At 37.7% G+C, this 25,053-nt stretch overlaps 1 protein-coding gene across 4 annotated transcripts in view; it reads right to left on the bottom strand.

The window, feature by feature from the left end:
• LAMA2 (laminin subunit alpha 2) overlaps positions 1-25,053 on the bottom strand; it is a 346,441-nt gene that overhangs the window by 203,618 nt on the left and 117,770 nt on the right. For all 4 annotated transcript variants that reach the window (XM_058420096.1, XM_058420095.1, XM_040060645.2 and 1 more), the window contains exons 5-9: positions 15,328-15,507; positions 12,458-12,547; positions 10,107-10,224; positions 8,227-8,405; positions 6,446-6,545 (exon numbers count right to left, since the gene is read on the bottom strand). In XM_058420096.1, coding sequence (XP_058276079.1) covers positions 6,446-6,545; positions 8,227-8,405; positions 10,107-10,224; positions 12,458-12,547; positions 15,328-15,507 — 667 coding nt within the window. The remainder of the gene's footprint in view (positions 1-6,445; positions 6,546-8,226; positions 8,406-10,106; positions 10,225-12,457; positions 12,548-15,327; positions 15,508-25,053) is intronic.

Below are 25,053 nucleotides of genomic sequence, written 5' to 3' on the forward strand. Positions count from 1 at the left end.
ATTGCATTGCTTGAATAATTTTGAACCAGAGAAATGCATCTTCTCTGAATGTGTAATATGCAGTCCATAAACCCTAAGCTTGCCATTAGAAGTCTTGGATTGTTCACTTTTATTTTCATTTTATAGATTTCCTTATTTTGTTTAAGTTGTTTTTCAGGGAGACTTTCTTATTCCTTCAAGAGCTTTGAATTTGACTGCCCTTCAGGAGAAGAGTTTTAAAACAGTCCCTCATACATAAATCCAGAGGTGCTTCTCCTTTTTATGGCTTCTCTAACTGGCTATTTGAAGAAGCAGCCACCTACAGGAGTTTTAAATTATATTATCTGTTAATCTTTACAAAGGTGAAATTCAATCTCTCTACTCTAACCTTGAAGCCTCTTTGATTTCCTGTAGCACATCATACCAACTGTCACCTCCTTGATCTGTCCTAATTACACACAGAATTTCAGTGCATGAAATTTCTGTTACTACCTCAAAGTGATATGCTCCATGGGTTTTGATGCCTTTGGCTCAGCTGATTCTCAAATTTCTGAGTTATTCTCCTCTCAAACAGCTACCATCAAGCCCCACAGCACAGCAGGACACAAACTCTTGTAATCTGGGTCAGTGCATCCTAACTGGACAATCTGGAACAGAGAAACTTTTGTTCCTTCCAGATGAAAATAGCTGGCTATAGACACAGGCAAGTCTATGAAGTGAGCCCACCTCATTTGAAAGCTTCAGTAACTCGTATCTCACGAATCAATTCTCAGCAAGCTCAAATTCAATTACATGTCTCAGTATGGAGCTCCTAAATACTAATTTAAATCCATAGTCTCTCCTCCATTGCCCATTCCGTCCGTTTTTGTTGTTGTTGTTAGTTGCCCAACAAGAACCATCCCTTCTCCTGCTCTTCCTTTCTAGGCAGTTATTGAAAACTCTACCGTCACCAGCCCAGTTCGCCCCATTCTTATACAGGACACAGAGGTACAGATAACCTCAGCACACCACTTATCAAGAGACCTCAGACCCCACGTGAGAGAGGAAGGCAGGAGACTGCTGCCTGTCATACATTCTTCCATCTTTCACACTTGTTGATTCAGTTAGTCCGTGTACTTGATTTGGCCCCACGCCTTCTTTCATTTACAGCCCTTGTGAGAGCTCAGCTCTCCCTGCGTTACACAGCACGTAAATTTCTCTCAGTGTCCCCCCACTGGTTATTTTTGATGAGGCTGCTGTAGTGCACATGTAAAGTACATTATGTCAACAGTCTAACTACATTTCAGTTTAGGGTAGATGTTTCAGGTCTGTCTCTTGTTTTTGCTATAATTAACTGATATTTCAGAAGAAGGACATCTTTTGGTTTTGGTCTATGGCTTCATAGGTCTTCCTGGAATGGGGCTTTATTTGATGAAGCTGTTATTCACTGTTTTCTCTCTGCATATTATCAGTTTCTGTCCTGTCTTTCAGCTTTGAAAATGCACCCTAGAGGATGAGTCATCTTGAAATATGAGTTTCACCAGTTAGATTTTCCTAGCCTAGCAGTCCTTCAAAACTGCACAAAAATAAATGCACGCAAAAGCATGAACCAGACCCTTAAAACACTTGGAATCCTAGGAATGGCCTCTAGTCATTTTCACTCCTATTAACAGCATTTAAGTTTTAAAAATAATTTCATGGAAGACAGTGGGACTGCTTGCTGAACAAAGTAGTAAAAAACCTGAATAAAGATCAAGATGTCTGGATCCTACTTATCCTAAAATGTATGTGGAATTTTTCAGCAAAAATAAACATCTGTTATTTGGATTATATTGTACATTAAGAGGAAATAGGGGAAAAAAAGATAGCATCCCCTGAAGACTGAGTCACAAAACTCTGCCAGGTTCCAAATCTGTCAGTTCTTGCAGGCTTGAGAGCCAAGTAAAATGGCTTTTGTTAAAATCTAGTTATTAGAACTTGAAACAAGAGTACCAATTCATGGAGAAAGCCTTAATTACTGGAATACAGTGTTATTTTAAATGGTTGGACCTTTGCTTCTGTATGGAAAACTGCAATATCAGCAATAGTCAAGTTTAGCTATTATTAGGATGAATTGATCACAGATGGAAAAGTTCCGTTTTAGAATTATTGCCTTTCAGTTACAAAACCGAGAGGCATCTTCATCAGTTTGTTTTATTATTGATCCTAGGTTTCTCTTTCTTATATTTCTCACTAACATATGACATAGGATTGCCATGAAATAATATTTTAAAAGAATTCTTGAAGATTCAAACCCAAAAGTAAACTCTACAAGCAATAATAATATTTCATTTTAAACTATTGACTGAGACACACGAGGGCAAAGATATCAAAATGGAAATTTTGAAAAATACACAAAATGCAACAATACTTCTTTCTTTCCTGAAATAACAAATGCTATATTATAAAGCAGCTTCTCCAGGCCCTTCTCTTATCTACCAAAAACTGATTATGACTACAGGTTGCAGTCATTTAAATCCCCTTGATGCATTTCATCATTGCACCAGTTATTATAGTATTTGCTACAATTTTCCATTTTAATTGCTGCTTACCTACTGTATTCAAGAATGAAGAATGTACAGCCTCCAGCTTATTTTACTTGAGAACTGTTCACAGTGATTCTATATCCCCAGTGATGTTCCTTACTGTCATATTTCCATTTTAGTTTAATGTCTTTTACTCTCTCAAAGCATTTACTTAGCACACATTTAAAAAGCATATTCCCATCCTACACCAAGCAAACAATTTATCCTCATAGAACCAGCCAGTGACTCTTAAGATGTATCTCAACCCACCCAGAGTCTTCATTCTGGTGCACTGGTGAACAGATAGATTCCTTCAGACAGGTCATGCTTTCCACCCTTTCCTTTATGAACACTCACCAGTGCTTCAAACCCAATCGCTGCCCCAGGTGAGCAGTACACAGTAAGAAGAATTTTATCAGTGTACTGAATACAAATGTGAGAGGGAAAAAAGGGAAGAAGGGAACCTGCTCTCAGCATAGTTTTATGCTAAAAATTATATCCTGACTTGCCCTTGATTCGAAAGCAACCTCTTTTGTTACCACAGAAATATTTTCTCAAAATAAATATTAGAAAGGCTTTTCCTTTCAACGGCATTATTGTGTCTTTTTTGTTGAATAAGGCATTACAGTCACAAATATGTGACTGGTTCAAGAACTATAAACATGATGAGCAAGAAGTAAACAGTTTTCCTAATGTGTTGGAACCTTATTTAGTACAAGTTTAAAAAAAACAACCAAACAAACAAAAAACCCAAACAAAACAAAACAGAAAAAAAAAAACAAAACAAACAAACAAAGAAAAAAAAAAATCCACAAAACCCCCAAAAACAAAAAAAAAAACCCAAACACACACACACAAAAAAACCAACCAGGCAAATAAGCAGTAAGACAGTAAGAATAAAGAGCAAAAATCAATTCCATTGTAGGCAGAATAGTTGTGATGCCCAGATCTATGTAGAGCTGGCTTATTTTTGTTGTTGAGGTCTTAAAACAGACAAAAAATAAGATAGATATCAAAATTATGCTCTGTCCTCTGTCCAGACAGTGCAAAGTGTCTACTTCTCGCTAGAATTACAAGACTGGGCAGGACACAGACAACTGGTCCCAAGAACAAGTGCATGGATTACTTTGGGGAGGGAATTCCTTACATGATGGCAGTTATCTAAACAACAATTGTGCTTGTCACATATGAGAATAAATAGTTTAAACACACAGAGTAACCTCTACAGTAAATAACTTGGAAACAGAAGGCATCAATGAGTTTAGAAAAGAATAAAGGAAAATAATTCCTTTATGTGTTGTAAATAGCAGATTCAACAGAGATTAAGAATATTCTAACATGCTCAAAAGCAACAGGCCTCCAACCAACTGCAGCAGCATGAGTTAAGTTTCAGGAAGATGAGGAGAAGCTGGTTACAGTCAAGACAGAAAAAGATGAGAGTTTTCATTTTGTGAAGAGAACAAAGAACTCTGGTTTTTGAGACTGGAGAAACTAGAACATTCAACAGCTCCTTTGAATGCCTGGGGCCGGATGAGCAGGTCTGTCTACCTGCCATAAAAGTAAAAGGAGGAAAAACAGAAAAAAAAATCCCAGATGTTATCTTCAACATATGAGCATGACATGTTTCTTGATTTTCTAGAAAGACACAGTTAGTTAAGTTCCAAACAGGAGCTTAATTCTCTTCCTAGAGATATTCAGAAATGAGGCAAGAGAAGAATTAGCCAGGAAGAAGATCAGAGCACTAAAAAGGCAAAATGAGACAGAGCAAGGTGTCAAAGCAAAGTACCACCTTCTTAGATTCAGAAAGTGAAAGCAGATTTAGAAAGCAACTATGAAATGGTTTAGATCTGCTGAATGTTCAGAAGCATAAGACATTTTCAGAGCTCCTAAGGACACCATTACTGACAAACAAGATGGAAAAATGTCTTTATCTTTTTGCTTTCCTCTTCTTGTGAGAGTGGAGCTGTCAGCCTTTTAAGTGTTGATCAGCTGCCAGGCTCCAGGAGGATGACCCACACCAGAGGCCAGAGAAGAAGGTGTGAAAAGAGAGACCGCAGCAACGACAAGAGTGAGAGACCAAACAGCTGCGTAACATGCAAGTGGGACATCACATTTGTTTGAATTATTCATTTCCCATCTCAAAATCAGAGTCTGAGAGGTTTCTTTGTTGCATTGTCTGTCATCTGTAACCTGTTTAAGTCTCACCCACGGGTTTGGTACAGGCATTGGAGAGCCTTGCTGTGTTTTTGCCAGCTTTGGGATTCATCATCCCTTCTGCTCGTACTGTCTCTCATATCACTCCACGTGATACTCTGCACCGGGTATCCATGCCCAGGTGCTGGCAGCAGGGAGGGGGTTGCAAGGGCAGCCTCTGTGAGGAAAAGGATGGGGCTGCTCTGTGACAGACACAGCCAGCTCCCAACAGGGTACACAGCTAAGCCCCTCAGCCAGCCAGGTCAGAGAATGGAGAAGGGAAAGGAGTGGAAGGAGACGCTCCAGGTCCAGAGCAGATATACCCATGCAGCCCCTGGAGGAAACCAGGCTGGAGCAGATATCCACACTGCAGCCCATGAAGGAAATGCTGGATATTTCTTGAAGGAACTACGTTCCGTGGAGAACTGCTTGTAGAAAAAATGCTTTCGTGAAGGAAAGTGACTCTTAAGATGTATCCCCATGCAGGCGCATGGGGAGCACCCACACTGCAGCCAGGGAAAAGTGTGAGGATGAGGGACTGTCAGAAGGGAACTATGATGACCACTGCAATGACTTCTGCTTGCCATCACCCTGCATCACCTGCAGGGGGAGAAGATAGAGGAGGGCTCTGCAATGAAGAAGTAAGGTTGAGTCTGGGGAAAAAAAAAAGAAAGTGGCAGAAGAGTTGTATTTTTAATATTTGTCTTTGCTTATCACTGCCTGAAACTATTTAAATTGTCAACAACTTAAGCTAACTTTCCCCAAGTAAAGTTTGTTTTGCCCAGGATGATAACTGGAAAATGATTTCCTGATCTTTACTTTGGCCCATGAGCTGCTTCATCTTCTGTTCTGCTCCTGTCCTGCTGAGAAGTGCAGTGAGAAAGTGGGGTGGGCAGCTTCAGCTGGCCAAGATCAACCCACCAGAGATACCACTGGGACAGTAAATCAGTATCATTTTACTGAGCTGATGCAATCAGTACATGGTTATTACAGCAGATTATGGGCCCTGTTTTTCATCTCTGCTCTGTTGCTTTTATGTTCTACTGATTTCTATTTTAAAGGATTGCTACACATATTATAATTAGCCCAATTTATCCATCTCTTAAGATCCAACCTTGAGTTTTGTTATCTTCCTACAGTATTTTCAGATGTTTTACAATGAAAGAACCAAAAAATATGGCAATTCATTGTTTCCAAAGCCCAATGAACAGCTCAATGTCCATGTGAAGACAGCTTTTACAGGGCTTTGGTAAACATCTTGTAATCCCACATGAAGAACACAGAAAGCAAATAAATACCTTTCAAGAATTATTTTTAGATTTCAAATGGAAATATGCTTAGATAGGAAAAGATATTATCACTGCTGCATGAGTTTTAATCTCTGTGTTAAATGAATAAAGCTCTTTAATGACAAAATTCTTCAATGTTTTCCACTGGGAATATTCTTCCAAACATACACAAGCTTCCCAGAAATGAATCTGAAAGAAGCCTCAACAAATTGGAAATATGAGTTACAAAAAAAAAAACAAAAAAAACAAAAACAAAAACAAAAACAAAAAAAAAAAAAAAAACCAAAAACAAAAACAAAACAAAAAAAAAAAGTCAAAACAATGCACAAAAACCAAACCTTCTGGGTTTTTTTCTTGTTAAGGTACCAAAAATGTGATTCAGTATTTCTTTGACCATTGCTGAATTTCATTTTTAACATCCCTATATTTGAGGGATCTTACCTCCTTCTGTGTGCTTCTCATCCTTGACACAAGTATCATTTAAAGACCCATTTGGATCGCAGGAACATGGCTGGCATGGATCTGGGTTATCTGGCAATACCTAAAAAATTTAGATGTTAGAAGAAAAAAACCCCAAAACCTACCTTCAATAATTGGAAACATTTATTTACATCTTAAATATAAAGTAGAAGAGAATGACTTCTGTGTAGGTGGCTTACACTTTAACAAAAATGAGACAGCTTATAAACGTAGTCCATGCAGACTACGACAAGAAGAAAAGGCCTCAAATTGCACCAGAGATTGGATATTATGAAAAATTTCTTCACAAAAAGGCTTGTCTAACATTGGAATGGACTGCCCCAAAAAGGGGTGGAGTCACCATCCCTGGAGGCATTTAAAAGATCTGTAGATGTGGCACTCAAGGACATTGTTTAGTGGCGGACTTGCCAGTGTTAGGTTAAGGGTTGGACTCAATCTTAGAGGTTCTTTCCAACATAAATTATTCTACGTTCTGTGATTCTACTAAAGTTACATTTGGGATTTTTATTTAGAAATATGTAGTGTCATAGCTGCAAATATGTCTTCAACTAAAAAAAAATACCAGGTGTAGAGATTGTAACAACCTTATATAATTAAAATCAATAAATGCAATGAAGTAGATTTTAAGCATTTACTACCTAAAGTAATATTGACAAGATCAGTTGTTCTGGTGAGCATGATTCAAAATACTAGCTAATGTTAGTCAGTAAGAGAGCAAAAAAGTAAGTGAAGAAAAGTGAAATTTAAACAATGGAACAATTTATTTTTGTTCTTGAGAGTTTACCTCAACCAAACTTAAACCCTGGTCTAATATCACACTAGGAATATAAATTAGAATTTCTGCATGAACTAGATACATACAGATACTATGGATATACTAAATGAACATACACATATATATCAAATCCCTTTTAGCTGGATGATAACTTAAAACAGAGAAAAAATCAAGTAAGGGCCCTGCTGCTGAAGAAATCATTTCTCAGTACTCCTTTTCTCAAGTTGTAAGGCTAAATCCGGTCTATCACGGAAAATGTAATTACTGCTATTTGCTGATGTTTTCTCTTCGAGGATTGAACACCAATCAGACTAAAGACTGTTATTTACCCAACTGAAAATACACAGATGAAATACAAGCAATTCAAGCACACACTAATAGTGTAGCTGTCTAAAGCGCAGGAATGACCCATACTGACAATACAACCTAATATAAGATTCATCTTTTGACAGCTTCCACTTAGATGAAAATACAGTGTTATATGACAGAATACAAAAAGCAATTTCCACTGCACTGAAATTTAAAGACCTTCATGAAACACTATGGAATTTCAGTGGTTATTAATTCTGCATTGCATTTAAAAACTAAAAATTACAGTCTCTCTTTCATCAATATCAACTATAGCAATATTTCTTTGAACTTTGATAATAAAACTCGAAATTCATTACTGAGGCAAAAGTTCTGTTTACAGGACCACATCCTCTTTTAAATTAAATTGAAATACTAGCTGGAAGCCCTTGACCTCAAGTGCATTCCTTCATATCAACACAATTCACTTTCCTATTTCTCCGGGTTAACTTTATACATTTCCAGCTGTGAAAAGCAACTGCTGCACTGTCTGATTTGGATGTTAACCTTCACAAAATGGCAGTCCAAACTCTTTTTAGTAACGTAAGTAGCTGCCCTGCTTTAGTGATGGTTTGAACACCGAGCTTTGCGGCGGAGGGACACAGAGGAAGGCGTTTACCCCTTTTGGCCTGAAGTAGCCATCCAGGCAGGTCTCGCAGTTTATGCCACTGGTGTAGCCTGAGCAATTCACACACACTCCGCCCCCAAGGTACTCCCCATGGATATTCAAACTCTGATTTCTGTCTGCCACATCCTGATCGTAGTAGCACTCCTCAGTCTTCCCATGACAGTTGCATGCTAAAAGAGAAGGAAAGTGTTAGCAAATACTTTCCCACTGGGGATGCCCCACTGTTACTGGGGTATTAAAAAGAGCCATTCAATATTTTATCATTGGTTCTGTGTATATTGTAAAAGCACTTCCAAATATTCATTTGCTACTTCATTTGTGAAAGGCAATGTGGTCCCATTACAAACAGAGCCTAAAATTCTGTATGCTATATTTTTTCTCCTCAATATTTTGTCTTGGGGAGTACAGAAGTTGACAGACACAGTCTAATTATGATGTTCCTGGTTTGTTTTAGTTTGTTCAATTTTTTTTCCTATTTACATTGATAGCTGAGAAACATTTTGGTGGTTGCATACACATGTGGTTCAGGAAAGGGTCATCTAAATTAAAATACAAGAGGAGTTGTAAGAAAAACACACAAGCATGATGGTGTGAATAAATTAAAGTAATTAAAATAAAAGCTGAAAGAGATCCTAAAAACATCTCACTTGCACATATGCAAATAAGAACTGGGGCAGAACAAAAGGATTCCCAGTCTTAAATCTTCTTTTGAAATTTATATGAGAACTTTAGACTTCAGGTCTAAATACACGAAAGATAATCTAATAAACTGTTGCAGTGAAGATGAGGTAGCTCACCGTCCCTTTCCCCATGGTATTAAAATATTCATTTAATCCTAAAGAGAAATTCAAAACTTTTCAACATTGTTGGGAAGCATTCCTATTACATCTGAACCAGATCCCAGGGAACTGTTTCCACCAAGACAGTACAACAGTTCACTAAGACTTGAACAGGGTGTAAGTGTCTCTTAAACATTAAACATGAAATTAAATGTACCCTGCTTTCATTCCATAATACGTTCCCAGTGCAAACACAGTCCCAACTAAAACAAAGACCTCTGTGACCAAAGTTTACAGGACACAAATAAGAAATGGCTACTCTAAATATGGGCATATCTACTCCTTTTTATTTATTTTTATTCACTCATGATAAAATTATAGCTGAAATCCTACAAATTAATAACCTCTTTGTGTAATGGTACATTAGATTTTATTATGTTCAGAAATATAAGTGGTATGTGATCTTTGCAAGTAAGATGCTAAAGTTCAATTACAACTACCCTTACTACAATAAATATGAAAATTAAATTCCCACCCTGTGGGAAGTTAATATTTCAAGGTATGTTTTCATTCCATGTTGGAAAACTAGATAAATTGTATTTTCTTTTAAAAAAGCCAGACACTCAACTTGCATTTTGATCACACAAAAATATGTTGTTTCAGCAAAGATGAACATTATAACATATAAAAATGCCATTTATACAGAAATCACCAGTAAAGCTTCGTATATTGGAAAACCTGTAATGAGATTTTTTTTTTTTTTTTTTTTTTGCTTACCAGGACGTAGCCCTGTTTTTTATCAAAACAAAACTATCATAAAAACTACACAAGATGATTTCTTTAATATAGCATTCTCTAAATATCACCATGTTATAATAAAGTACTTTGAGTTCAATAAAACCACAACTCTACATGTAATTTTTCTGCTAAGTCTTTTGAGTCAGTCTAATTAAGTGAATAACATCACATCAAATGTTATCCATAAACCAATGTGGTTAGAAACCAAATTAACTGCAAAATCACACAGGGCCCAATTTCAGTTTTCAGTAGCAGTTGCAATAAATTTTTTCTTCTGTACTGTTTTCAACTTACGTTCACATTCATGCTTATGAAGGAAAGTACCAGCATGCCAAGGCTTTTGATGGAAACCAGGACAACACTGATCACATGCCTCTCCACATGTGTTGTGCTCACACTGACAGACGGATTTCTAATTTAAAAGAAAAACAAATATTTACACAATGTGATGATTTGAAGAATCTGTCCGTGTACATAATATGCATCCCAGTTCAAATTATTAAAACATTAAGAAAGGCTCTACTCTGTAATTCCTTTGTTTATCCACTTTTATTAATTTATGTATCCTGCATTCACCAAATGTGTTTAAATTCTATAGCTCTATTTGAAGAAAACAGCCACAAAGCAAAGGGAGAAAGTTGGCCAGATAATCTAAGGAGAATCTAAGAACACAGAATTTAATTCCAATTGGATAAAGAAAGGAGGATGGGAAAGTTCCCCAACAAAACAAATAAGCCAAAGTACAGGTAGTCCTTGGATACAAGAAAACTGATCTGACCCCTGAAGGAGTGAGCCAGTCCACCTTTCCCTTCAATGCAGCAATTCTGCTGCTGCAGAATGAAATCAATTCTGTTGGCTGATCCAATACAAATTGCCTTTTTTTTATACTTTCGTATTATTTTTTGACTAGATAAGTCAACTTATCGTGTAACCTTCCAACTGTGTAACTAATTCTATGGGAGGGAGAGCTGGAGTGTTTAAAGTAATAATAGATGAGCACAGATCCAGCCTTTCAGTCACTTTACAGCTCCCCACAAGACCACCTTAGTCCCAGCATGAAAATACTACTGTAGGGAACTCCCAAACTCCCTGAGCCACCGAGGCAGCTCGGAAAAGGTAAAAAACCCTGCAGTTTGGAAAAATGAGAAGTAAAAATTGCCTTCCCAATAGTTATTTAGTGAAGGGGATTCTCTGTGGTCCTTGTGAGGCCATACAGGTCAAACCAGCAAGCCAGAGAAACTCCACAGCTCACAGGACAAAGCATAAATCTTGCAAAACAAGTCTAACTCAAGGACTGCTTCAGAAAAGCATGGCAGTAAGTTCCAGCAAGTTTACTCCTTGTAATGCTAAGGGAAAGATCCTTTCTGCTAACAAAGTTATAATGTTTTTAAGTATATTTTGGCATGGCTCAGTCTAAAGAATATCCCTGGAGAGCTTAAACCTCCAAATCTCTTCTGGCTTGAGCTGTTTCACTTCTGCTATTTTTTATATTGGTCAGACAACAAATACACATTTAACGTCGTGCAAAACAGGACATCACACTTGCCAAAATGGCTTTATTTTGTCTAGTAGCCAAATTATCTGAAATATGTATTAATCTCAGCAGCAGCACTTATTTTCTGAGGCAAGCCTGATTGTAACAGATGGCACAGAGACAATGCTGCAGTTTCATCACTAAGGGCATCTGAAACAATAGTTCAACACTTGCTGCAAGTATCATTACAGAAAATTCTCACAAGGGTTAAACCAAGGAACTTGCTCAATTTTTACAAGGTTCCATAGAAATTGCTTAGAACTCTAAAGGTATTCTCTAAAAGATTTTGTCATTTCTTTAAATTATTTCTTACATGATGGCTTAATGTCACACAGAAATAAGATTTTTAGTTAAATCCTATGAAGCTCCTATTTAAGTGAATAGGACATGCAGAGATCCCACACTGTGGCATGTAATATTAGTAAACAGCAAATTCAGTATTAGTAATAAAGGGTGCATAGAGTTGGACAATCAGTAACAAATTATATTTCTATATTAATTATATACGTTATGTTTTGATTGCATTGGTTATGTGCAAAAAAGAGAGCTACAATTCAAAAGTTATTATGCGCAGCTCATGGTTTTCTAGATTAGCTTAACTGATCATTCAATTGACACTTTCTACATAGCCAACGCACCATTCTAGAGCCATCATGTGTTTGCAAGCATCAACTAAATATTTGACAGCAATTTAGGAAACATCTTGATCAATATCAATGAGGAAAAAAAAAAAAATACTGACAGTGCTCATTTCTACAGCTACATAGTGTAACCCAGATTTCTGTTTTTCCTAGGAAACTTCCAATATGAATTAGCTGAAACCTATTCTTTCATTTCAGGAAAGCCTCTGCTGACACTGTATGAATGTTTATTATTCTGGCTGCTAGCACTGTTTCATTCTGGCACTGCTTCTGACTGTTCTTCTAGGTGAAAAACAGAGATAAATTCACAGAGCTCTGTAGAATATCAATATCAGAGGGTTGTGGGGGTTTTTTTGTTTTGTTTTTGGGGTTTTTTTTGTGTGTGTGGGTGTGGGTTTTTTGTTTTCTTTTTTTCCCCTCATGTTTCACCCTATAGACAAGAAACATTAAAAAAAAATAAAAATACATACATTGGTCACTGGATCCAGTGGACAAGCCTTTGCATGGCCTGAACATATACACATGCCTCCAACGGAGATGTCTTTTATAGAATAGTAATACTGTAAGACAAAACAGAAATTGAATTGCTAAGTGGATTCTAAAATGCAGGTGCCAAACTGCAGAATTCATTTCTTGTGACAAAACTGTCAGGTCCTGTTTTATTTCTTTTTTGATCTACTACAAATACAGCAGACAGTGTAATCCAAGCCGTGTCTTGATCAACAGATTCAGGCTGAGTGAAAGAAAGGGTGTAAATTGGCACAGTTCCATTTGTTTGAAGTCACAAAAGCCATGTCAATTTATACACAGCATACAAAAACATGAGAATAGGAAAAGGCTATATGCACACTAGATAATGAAAAGTCAAATGCTATAGAATTTATTCTCTTCAGAAAATATGAAAAGGAAAAGGCATGATGATGGGAAGAGGAGAAAAGCTAGGAAGAAACCTATGAAACACCTTTCTTCACTTTAGCTGGGTCTAATTTGGGCATTCACTGAACTGTGGAAAGAAGAACTTTTTCATTATTGGCCTTTTGAATGATCATGAAACAGTCTTTATTACTGAGATTTAAGCACTTTTGACCTGTTTTTCTGCCATTTGACCATTTCTCTTTTTTCTTTGGTGAGGATTAGGAGCCCTAAAATGAGAGAAGAATAGAAATATATTCATAGTCTTATATTACAAAGCCTGTGAAAAGTGAATCTCATTCATTGTCTTCTGTTTCAGCAAGGGTCCTGCAACATGCTCACAGCCGGCTAATCAAAAAAACCCACATGCTATTTGCAAATTTTGCTATTACAGTGTTCAACCTCTTTATCAGATCATGAATAAATATATCAAACAAAATGAGAACTCTTGTCATTTGTAGTAAACCTTCTAACACAAAGAAAATGTATAATTTGTGGTTACCATTTATTTCCTGACAAGGGTGGCAAGTTTCAGCTGCTCCTTGCTCCTTTGAGGACAGCCTCATGGAGAGATGCTACGCAGAAGTTACAGTTCTTTGTTGGTTTGAGAAATCAGTGTATCATCCTGCAGTCAGTTTTCATGAGTTTGGACTAATTTTTCAAGTGCTAATTCAACTTTGTATCTCTATTCACCTAGAATCAGATTATTTAATGTCCACTACTACATAAACACAGTATTCATGATTAGTGAGGCTGCAGCAACTGCATTCAACTGGAAGGGATTCTGGGTTTCTAATTCAAAACAAATTGGCTTGTTCCAAACTTTCAGAAGTAGCTAGCACTCTCTATTTAGACAAGGAAAGGGAAACCAGAAATGGGGAACAGAAGAAGCAAATTTTCTTATCTATAACTGTCAAATGATAGTAACTAAAGTCAAGAATAATGATACGCCCCCCTTCATAACAGGACTTATTTTTGGTTTGGAAAGTTTAGATTACCACTATAATATGATGACTAACAGGAAGAGGAAGTGGGGAAAAAAAAAACCAAAAAACAAAAACCAAACAAAACCAACCAACCAACCAACCAACCAAAAAACACTACATGGAAAATTATATATTCCCCAAAGAAATTTTTGAGAATGCTTAGTAGAAAAATCAGAGGAAGATAAGAATAACACACAACATTTGATCAGCAGGACAACAGGGAGATATGGCTTAGAAAGGAAGTGAATATTGCAGAAAGAAGAGACAGGGATGTGCACACACAAGGCACAGTGGAGAAGACCAGAGTACGGGTACGGTGTGAGTTTAATTGCTGTATTCATTCTTTCAAGCTAAAACTCAAAATGTTTACTGCAACCCTCAATCATATGAAAATGCCAGAAATGTTGCATTCAGGCCCTGCTATTACTTATAGTACAATTAGAATTTCTACTCAAAGGGAGTGTTCAAAGCATTTTAAAGATAGGAAAGGATTGAGTAGAAGAGGCAAGTGATGCTAACAGCAAACACTTGTCAAATACCTACATCCAAATGTTTGCAGCCAAAGGAGCTGGGTGTTTATGGTAATAACATCAGTAAGAAGAAAAGGTTAAATTGTTAATTCTGTTCTAGAGAAGATAACAAAATAGAGTGCACAGGGAATTCTCAAACACCAGGATTTTGAAAGATAACAATAGGTACTCATGATCTCCTGTCACTTGTCTCTATCGGAGCCGCTGGCTCCGTTTTGCCCAAGCTAGCTCGAGACTGTGACCAGACATGAAAACTTCCCTGGGTCCTAGAAACCAGGGGAGTGGCAAAGGGGCTTTTTCCCCTTATCACGGGAGAGATCATGTCGATGGCAGAGGAAAGGAGCCAGACTTGGTCAGAAGACAAAGTCCAAGGTATTTATTTCATCCTGATCGGATGCCTGCCTCAGTTCAGCTGCTCAGGCCAAGTCCTCGCCCCACCTCTTGGTCCAGGCTTACATACAGGGGAGGGGACAAACCAACACCCAGTGAGGGATAAGGTGGGAGTGGAACAGGGTTGGAGGGACATTCAAAGAAACCAATGGGAACATAAGGGGAGGAACCTCCTCAGCTCTTGCCCTATCACTCAATGTCCTTAGCCGAACTCTCCAGAACTGCGAGGAACAATCCAATGATAGACAGGGCCTGTAGGAGGGGACTGGGAGGAGTGACAGGAAAGAGGGGTAGGGACAAATCTTGGAATAAAACACTTTCCAGGAGAACAGGGGAGTACAGAACAAACCATTATAACACAAAACCCAATATAAAAATAAGTAACATAAAATACAATATGAAAACAAATAACACAAAGCAACAATCTCCCAAAATTTCCTATGGCAAACAAAGGCAGGTACAACACTTGTAATTGTAAGAGAATTTCTACACATGCCTTTTTACTGCCTTGCCAGAACTTACCCTCCGTGTAACAATGGGATCAATTTCAGCTGGATCTTTGTGTGCAAACATCATTAAATCAGCATTTAGTGTCCGTATCCTCTGGAATCTCAGGCGAATAAAGCGCGCAGAGGTGAACTCCAGTAATTCACGTGATGGATCATCAGCACTAGGTCGTCCATTAATTAGAGAAGTGTGAATCTGAAGAATTATTAAAGCAGTAAGGAATTATATTACATCACATCAGTGTTGTCATGATTAGGCCAACAAATATCATTACAGGCATTGTGTTAATTCATTTGCACATGGAGAATAACTTCTTTCCTTAGAAAGTAGATTTCCCCCAAAATATTCCATGTGTCCACAGACCTCAGCTATGAAGAGTCCTTATAATAAGAACATTTAGAGCAAAGTCATCAGCTACAAAAAGACTGCAGCACAAACTGCATATGTGTACCCAGGCCCTAAAACAGTGTCCATGCTGCAGACAATTCAATTCTCCTCCCCTAGTCTGAAAATAGGTGATCATACAACCAAATGGGCCAAGAAATTTTGAGTTAAGGGAATGTATACTTGGAATGAGATTCAGAATTCAGCAGGGGTCAGTTTGCACCTTGTAGAGCGATCATCATCAAAAATTCTGAATTTTTGAAATGCTGAAAATTACAATGGCTAGATGAGGCAAACTCAGCATTCATAAGCACCTCTCCTTTCCCACTGTCTCTTTACACATCTTCTCCTTCAAATCTTTTTCTCAGCAAGGTGAAACAATTTCCTGGGTTGCAACAGTTTTCACCTGGTCCCTGAGGAAAGTCTATCACTTCTGAGAACTTTGTTTAGCATTTGTTTTTCCAAAGACACTACCACTCTCTGCCTACACTGTGGTTTCTGCAAAGATTACCTCCCTCTTTTTCTGCCTTCCCTATCCTAAAGTCTAGACATCTTCTAGGCAAACTCTGTGGCTCCCTCATAGACACTCTCCGACCCCAACTGAAGCATCAAGGGCAAGGCAACAAAAATAAGAGATCTTCTTCCCCTCATGTCTTTGTAGCTGATCACAGCACACATTAGCTCTGAATCAACTAAATAAAGCAGATGGGCTGCTACAGAACTGTTCTTGGAAAAGGCCTACAAGAAGAAGCATGTCAAGTATAGCAAAATACTGTTAATGAGCACCTAGAGGGAGAAAGAAACTATTAATTTTCCTGTATTCTCAAGTGTTAAATTTTAATTGGGGCCTCTTTATTACAGGCTGGTACACTGAAAGAATGTTCAGATGCTAAGCCAAATGTGCAGAACATTGGAACGAATCAGAGCATTATGTATTCTTTGCCATGAACATGTGTTGCCTCATACCTCAGTGCTCTGAGTGAGAGGCCAGGCCACACAGCCATTTTCTGTCATTGAACATGGTCATATCACTGCTGGTTTAGGCAAACAGCTGCACTCCAAACACCAGCTGGCACTCACTCAGCAGTGGTGCCTCACACTGAGGAAAGAGACTGTAAATCTGCTGCTCCCCAGGAAGCAGCAGCTCTTGTTTCCTGGAGTTTTTGGAGGTGCTGGATAGACTTACAGAACAACTGCTGTCTTGCACTGCCTATGTGATACTATCAACTCACTTATTTATCTCAAAGGCAGGTGTCAAGAGGATGGTGCAAGACTTTTCAGTGATGTCAGGACGAGGAGCAATATCACTAAACACAAGCAGTTTCACCTCAGTATTGAGGAAGAACTTCTTCACATTGACAGTGGCAGAGCACTAGAACAGGCTGCTCAGGGACGTCATGGAATCTCCCTCTCCTGAGACATTTAAAACCCACCTAGGTGCATTCCTATGCTTTAGGTGACTGTGCTTTGGCAGGGGGCTTGGACTAGATGCTCTTCAGAAGTTCCTTCCAACCCTAACAATTCTGTGATACCATGATTTTTACTACCAAGGAGGAAACCCTAAACCTCATCATGTCCAGCATTCTGCTCCACTGTATCCTCAAGTACATCAAATCACTGGGAACCACTCTGCCAGGAGCAGCTGCCAATTATGTCTTGCCTGTGTATGAATCAGCACCTCTGGGTTTCTGCCATGGCTTTCTCCAAGAACAGGTGATATCACTACCTCCTACTCAGATCATAACACTACAGTCACTGAGCTCTGACTCATTTCTACACCTGACTACAAGTAACTAAAGGACACAGCTGGAAACAAACAGAATAAAATGCTATGAAAAAGACATGGTGCAAACAAAAGGTTATAATAAAAACCCCAGAGGAAGCAAGGAGGAGGTCCTAAATGAAAAATGTCTGGCTACAAATAGGACAAAAGCACATGAGCAGAGAACTACTCAAGTCCCTGGTGAAAAGAGAGAGAACATATGTGGAGAGAAAATTTCAAAAGAAGCCTGAAGAAGAGGCAACAAGTCAAGTGGAAATTGACAGATCTTTCCAAAAGAAAGAGAATTTTAACAAAAGCACATGCCTTAAGACTTTTTTGCATAATATTTACTTGTGAGCAAGGAAACACATTTCTTCAGAGTATTTTTTCACACCATCACTGCCTTCCTTTAAAACAGGATCCAAGAGATTTCCTTTACACAGCCAGCAAACACTTGGGTTATAGTTTAAAGCAACAGAATACTAAACACTGAGCTTTGATATTCCAGAGATAAAGAAGAAATAAATCTAAAGTAGTGCCTTGTTCAGTCTGATAGAACAGCATTGTGTCAATAAAGAGCATGGCAATCTGACTAACTCTTCAAAAAGACACAAATAAAGATTTTGGGGACAGGGGTAGAAAGATGCAATTGAAATCACATGTATCAAAAGAAGCAAGTGCCCACAGATAGTTAAAAGTATTTATCAAAGACACAACTTGACCACAAATGACACAGTTGAGAATCAGCAGTCATACCTTCTTATTATTTTAAAAACAAAAAATTTAGTCTGCAGACACTGGTGAGGGAAAAAAAAACCAAAACAAAGCTGCTCCTTGGAAGTTTTATAGAACTAAAATGTAAATCAACAAAACCAGGGGTATTAATTTTATAATAGACCTTATTTTTGAAAGGATCTATCTGCCAGCAGTTCATTTATTTGGCAAGGCTAATCTAGTAAGATGATGACTTCCATTTATATTATTTTTAATATAAATGTTTGTCTTTAAATGTTTAATATAAATCTTTGTCTTTAAATGTTTCACAATTTCAATTTAAAACCACAAACAATTAAGTTCACATAGTTACTGAAATGCAGCTATGTACCGTGTGAAATATTGCACCTGCTCAAGTATGTACAGCAAACTGACACTGAGACTAGAAAATTCAACTGAATAGTTGTATCAAAATTAATCTGAAGTAAAAATTTTACACTGGCAAAATTAACTACTCTAAGTTATTTCTCCTCCTATAAACATCTGTGATTAAATCATTAATTTCTTCCTAGAAACATTTAGAATCAACTTGAAAACTGTCCAACCAAGTTGTTCCTACTCCTTGAAAAGAGAATAAGGAAGAAATTAAAAATACTTTAGGAACATCTGTCATTAATCAGAAGAAAAAAAAAAAAAAAAACCAAAACACTAAGAATCTTAATTTAAAGATGTTTAAATAGGTTTAGATTTACAATATTTTTAATATGACTTCCAATGAGACATCTCTCATCACAATGAGTTTTTCCAGAACACACTCTTTTCATCTCCTTCCACTATCTTGTGCCTGTTTGTAAGACACTGTTTCCAGGACAGCCATCTTCAGTCAAGACTCTAACGTGGCTCCTGCCCTCCAAGTATTTTTGAATCGGACTTGAAAACTGTCCCAGTGAACACAGCTCTCACTAAGCATGTGCCCCTATGCCACATAAGATCATCACAGTATTTCACATATAGCTCCTGTGAAGATTAGCCCCCCTTACACACATCAGCTGATGGCCTGCGTTAGCTATGCACACACTGCATTATGAGCCACTCCACAGTTCTACAGCAGAGCAGAGATCCAAGTCTGAGTCTTCCAGGAAAATATTAATACCTTAATCCACCCATTGGGCTACTACAATCCAAGTCCCCATGAGGGAACAATGTCAAATTTTGTTGAGGTTTTATGGACAACTTTTATTTACCATTTCCAAGACTGAAGTAATAATCATAATTTTGGATTCTAAATGAAAGATACTCAGATTTCAAGTAAAGAAAACTTTTCCTTAACAAGGCATTTGTCCATGGCTATATTCCAATAAATGGAATCTTTAAGAATTTCCATCAGAAGTCAGAAGAAAATGGTTATGAAGGACTACAAGAAACAGTGCACTTAGACACTGATCCTTCTAATACAATACGATCACTTCCTCTGACTAATCAGTCTAAAGGTTTCCTGAGCTACAGCATGAATCTGAGTCATAGTGTTTAATGTCTACCAATTGCCCTTTTCTGTATTATAGCTCTACTCCCTGTTTCAACCATTATGTTTTTCATCACTACAAACACTTGTCCCAATGTGAGGAAATTTGCTTCTTAAAAAGAAAAAAAACCCAAACCCTCAACAAAGTAACTGGCTCTGGCAGTGTTGTTCTTTGTTTGTTTTCGATTTCCTTTTAAACCTGGAGCTCATAATTATTTAATTGAAAATGTTCTAATTTTTAATTTTAGGAAATTGTGAGCAGTCAATATCTTTTAATTTTTAAAATTCAGTATGGTGATAAATCAACTTTTTCTTATCTGAAAACTGTGGAGGATGTTACAAGTTTTCTACTCTGAAGAGAATTTAGTCTAAGACTAGCCCATCAACATTCATGCATAATTCCTTCTTCTTACATGTATTACTTTGCTTTTAGCAACACTCATTTTCATATTTTATTTTTCATGTAGTATTTTAAGCTGCTAATAGAATAAATTATTTTAAATTTTGCATTACCAACAAACGCTGATATTACACAGTTTTCTGATTTTTCATATTGCCTGCAAGAATGCTGAACAACAGGGACACTACCAAATATATTCAAAGGACATCTCAAGTACATTAGAATCTCTGGACCATTTCAGAACCAAAAGACTTATCCAGCTTGGCAGTCTGCCCCATATAGCATCCAAGCCAGCATGCAAACAGTAAGATGAAGGCAAGCATACATAATACTTCCTCAGGAATTTGCTGAGCTATAGGTAGTTTCTATACATCTGGTAAACCTCGAAGGATTTTCATGGGCTCAGCCTCACCTAATCCAAGTCACTTTTCAATATCTACACCATCACTTAATTAGGATTTTCTCATCTCATTTACATGTTGTGAGGAAAGAGATCCTTTCTTTGCTGGTTTTAGTTCTGCCTCATACTAAATTCACTTAATACTTCCAGTTCTGAAACTGGAACAAAGAAATGTATCTTTCTACCAGATCTATTCTTCATTTCATTTCTTTACTTTTAATTAGCTTTGCACATGTATCAGGCTTCCAGATCTGTAGTTTGCTTGGATGACTAAGGAAGGCTACTAAAGAAATAGTGTTTCATTTGATGCTCCATGATCCTCAGTTACTGAGAATATCTGACAATCAGGGGTTAAATAACTGTAATAATTCACCTATTTTAGCCTTGAGATCCTTTTCACCATTCAATTTATCTGTTTTTTCTGCAGCTCTTCAGTTAACAACCTAGTTTGCAACTGTTTCTCCAACTCCTCTCCCGTAAATAATGTTTCCAGTAAAGAAACCCCCCTGACAGTCTCTATAGAAAAAACTGATTCAAATCATTAATTTACTTTTTCAGCTATGACCTTATCTTTCTTGAACACTCTTTGATCATCTCTCAGCCCACCAATTCTCTGGCAGACTTTCTGAATCTGATGTGTCTGAAAAAAGGTTTATTTCAACTCAGTCACTCAGAATCTTTTTCACATCTTTATTGCAGTTTAACATTTCATTTGCTGGAACTTATTTTCTTACCTCTTTGCCTCACTTGCAGGAAAAGATATGATGCCCATTTACCAATAACACCAGTTAATTTTGATATCTATTACCTTTTCTTGGTTTATATATTAAACATGATGTATGATTTCTGGGACCATTCTAAAATGTAGTTTGCATGCAAGTGTAATTACATAATTATTTGACCGCTCATTATTCACACCAGGATCTGTGCTCTGCTTTCAACTAAGCCATGTGATCCTTTACTAGCTGCACTTAGAACATTCAGGTTTTTAAGAAATACTTTTTTGCACGGCATTTTATTGTGACACCTAGAGACTCTTCCAAAGGGTTGTAGAAAATTGATATTATATTCCTAGCCTTCCTTCAGCAAGAACATCTCAGTTCCACAATTCTGCTTGTACAACATTAAAACAATGCTGTCCCAGTTTAGGTGCTGAATTTTAGTTCACAGAGACCACATACACCATTTTATTTCTGCTGACTTTCCTATGTTATTAAATCTATAGTGCCTCTCCTCTACAAACCACTCAGCCATTCCTAAACTGCTTCTTGTTTCTGTCATGCCTATAGTGCCCCGTTTTTCCAAAACCCTTTAAAGGCTGGTATTAATTATCAAGCTAACCTTTCTCAGCTGCTGGGTCTGGCTACTGGGCAATACTTGGATCCATCCAATCCTAGCTTCTGTAACAAAGACACATGAAAAGGCTTGCAATGCGCTCCAGCCAGGTGACAATGACACCTATGACTACAATTTCACAACACATTTCATCGGGTTTCTGCCAATGAAGAAGTGACAGACAGCCTAAGAAACTTCTTGCTGTTTTTGGTAGTAGACAAAGGACTTATTTAGATTTTACTTGTAACAGGTATCCAGGACAGAGAAAAGTATTACTCTGCACCCCACCAAATACTTTTTAAATGTTAATAAAATCTCCCTGGGATTTATCAAGTCCAGGCAAACCCTGCTCTCTCAGCCTCTACTTAGAGGACTGAGTCTCCAAGTCCTTATTTGTCTTCCCAAACATTTCCTGGCCGTGTTCCAACATGTCCATGTCTATCACTGAAGAGCCCAGAACAGGACTCAGCTCTTCAAGTGTGTTTTGATCACCTCCCTCAACCTGCTGGTGACTGACTGACTAATGAAGCCCAGGATACTCTTGGTTTCATTGCTTGTAAGCGCACCTTGCTGGCTTATGTACCACTTAGTGTACACCCCTACTCTCACTCAGCTTCCTCCCAATGCTCCTGGGTTATGTAGGCACAGCTAGCTCACATCTCATTGAACAGGGCTCTCAGCCCACTGCATGCTACCAAACGCTGAATCGTCATGTAGCTGCCCATCGGCCGGCAAAGAAGGGGGCCCTCTCCTGGTGTCAGAAGCCACCAGTTTGCAGTCTGCACCATCATGGAAGTCTCCATTTCTGGACCAACAGGCACAGACTCTACCTGGCTCTCTTTTTTCATACAGTTGTGGCTTCAAGCTGCAGAGTGACAGATAAAACTCAGTTACTCACTTTTGTCACCTCTGAATGCGTTCAGTCTGCTGGACATCTACTGACATCCTTCTACAGTCCTTTACTTGGTGGCACCAATACCCAAACACATCACCCATTCTGCAGGCAAGGACACTCCCTCTTTCTCCCTCAATCTCAGCAAGGTCCCAGACATTTCTTGCAGTCTCAGAGATTGAAATCTTCATCCTGGCTCTGGTACTCAGCCTGAGCTGAGAGCTCTGCTGTACTGGGACAGTCATGGCAGCCAGTGCTGAGGACTGGGCCCAGACTGTGCCTCGCCATCAAGGCTGAGCACCCAAAATCACTCTTTCTGCTCCTCCTTCTGTGCATGTTTCTGGCATGAACTGATATGCAAACACGCATCATATTAGCTGCCCTTGTTGTTAATGCAACAGTAAAAATGTTGCCATTTGGCATTAATGTATATTATCAACTGCTGAGTTACTTAAAATTAACACGCTTTAACAAAGGTTTCAAGAATTTCAAGTATGTACCATGCTCTCATACAAATTTAAAATACCCATGTATGAATCCAAGTGGTGTATTTTTCTACTTAGAGCTTTGGTATTTGAAGCCCATTACTTTGCCAAGCAATTTGAGCGTAATCAATCTCAAGCTGTTTATAGGATATAAAAAACCCCAGCTGTGTCAATGTGTGGCATGGAGTTTTTATGCTCACCTTCTTTTCAAGAAAACAGCACCACTAACCAGCATGCTTTTCACTGATGATAAACTGGAAGACTTAATTCTTTCATAAAAAGAGAAAGCTACTTAGTGTAATTTGTTACAAAGATGGACTGAGAACATCATCCTACAATAATTTTTGGCTAGTAGTGGTAAAAAAACTCCCTTTGATCAAGTACTCAGTAGTTTATTTTGTACATCATATCAAGACCATGGGCTTCAACCTTGGTGCTCTGTGTAAGAGAGTGGTCTGACCCTAAACTATTGTCAAGAAAGGTCAGTGTCTCACTAAAATCTAATCTCTGACAGCAGCCTAAAGGAAAGAAAAGTTTCCCTGCACAAAAGATCTTGTGACTTGATAATCAGGAGTGGAGAAGACAAAAATGTCAGCATTAAAATGATCTAATGGGAGAAGTACCGCATGATTTACATTCTCAAGTTATGCAAGCACATCAATATGAAGATGAACAATGCTGAAAATAAATTTTTCAACAGGTGATTCAATAGCTCTCGTAATTCTCCTATCCAATACCACCTTTAATTATCTATTGCAAATAGCTCATTTGCAGTAGATGGAAAATTATTGCTGATTAATTAATCTCTTGGTATCTCATATTTAATCCCTAAAAACAACATTTCCATGAGTTTTCTTAGTGCAAGACCTAATCTATCATTAGAGGGTTTTTACAACTAGAATAGTAGGTGGAAGCATATGCCATAACTCAGCATCCAATTTTTCTTCATAAATATACATTTATAATAATTGTGTATAAGAAATGGTATATTTGGCAAATTTTGCTATATTTCTAATAAACATCTCACTATCTTAATAAATTAGTGGTTTAGTAAGTGAAAGCACAACTCCCTTCTGTGCCTCACTAATGATTACAAGAGCTGCTTGAAATGCAATGCTTAGACTTGCATTAAAATGTCAAGGGCTATGCATGTCAGATTGTATCTCAACTAATTCATTCCCCCTAAGAATACAGGCAAATGTCAGTTTAACAAACTGTTTAGCAAATACCATTGTGTCATTGACTACTGTACCCTACAGCTTAAGCTAAATAGGGCTTCATTGCTTCAGTTTTGATTAACTTGCTTTTGTCATTTTTCTCTTTCCGATTTCACTTGCCTATTGAAGCCACTGCTTTATTATGGCTCCTGAAATTCTCATGCTTGTCATTTTTGGACAAAAACAATTTGTCGAAGACATCATCTTGTATACTTGTAAACAGACTGCTCATTGTCAGAGCAATAGTTATTAATAAATCACAGAATAATAAGAAATTTGATTGCCTTGAAAGTGTATTTATATAATTTCGAGTTTTTATTTTCTTGTTGTAACCATCTTATGTAAGTGGAAGCACTGCACCGAGCTGTAGTTTCAGCAATAGTTATGCCTACCACAGTCAATGGGGGACTCAGACAAGATGCAAGGCCTGGAATACTGTACACAACCATGATGGTTTGTGCTCTACTGGCTCTTCTAAGTGTACTTAGAAATGAGACTTCATCTCTTAAGACAGCAAAAAGGTATTTTTTGCTCATTCCAATGGCAACTCTAGCTGCAAAGCAGTTATGAAAATTATGTTAGCCTGAGTTCTGATCAAGCAGAGGTGAAATACCTAGTCATTACTGAGTT

The sequence above is a fragment of the Hirundo rustica genome, chromosome 3 (assembly GCF_015227805.2).
Source record: "Hirundo rustica isolate bHirRus1 chromosome 3, bHirRus1.pri.v3, whole genome shotgun sequence".
Lineage (NCBI taxonomy): Eukaryota > Metazoa > Chordata > Aves > Passeriformes > Hirundinidae > Hirundo > Hirundo rustica.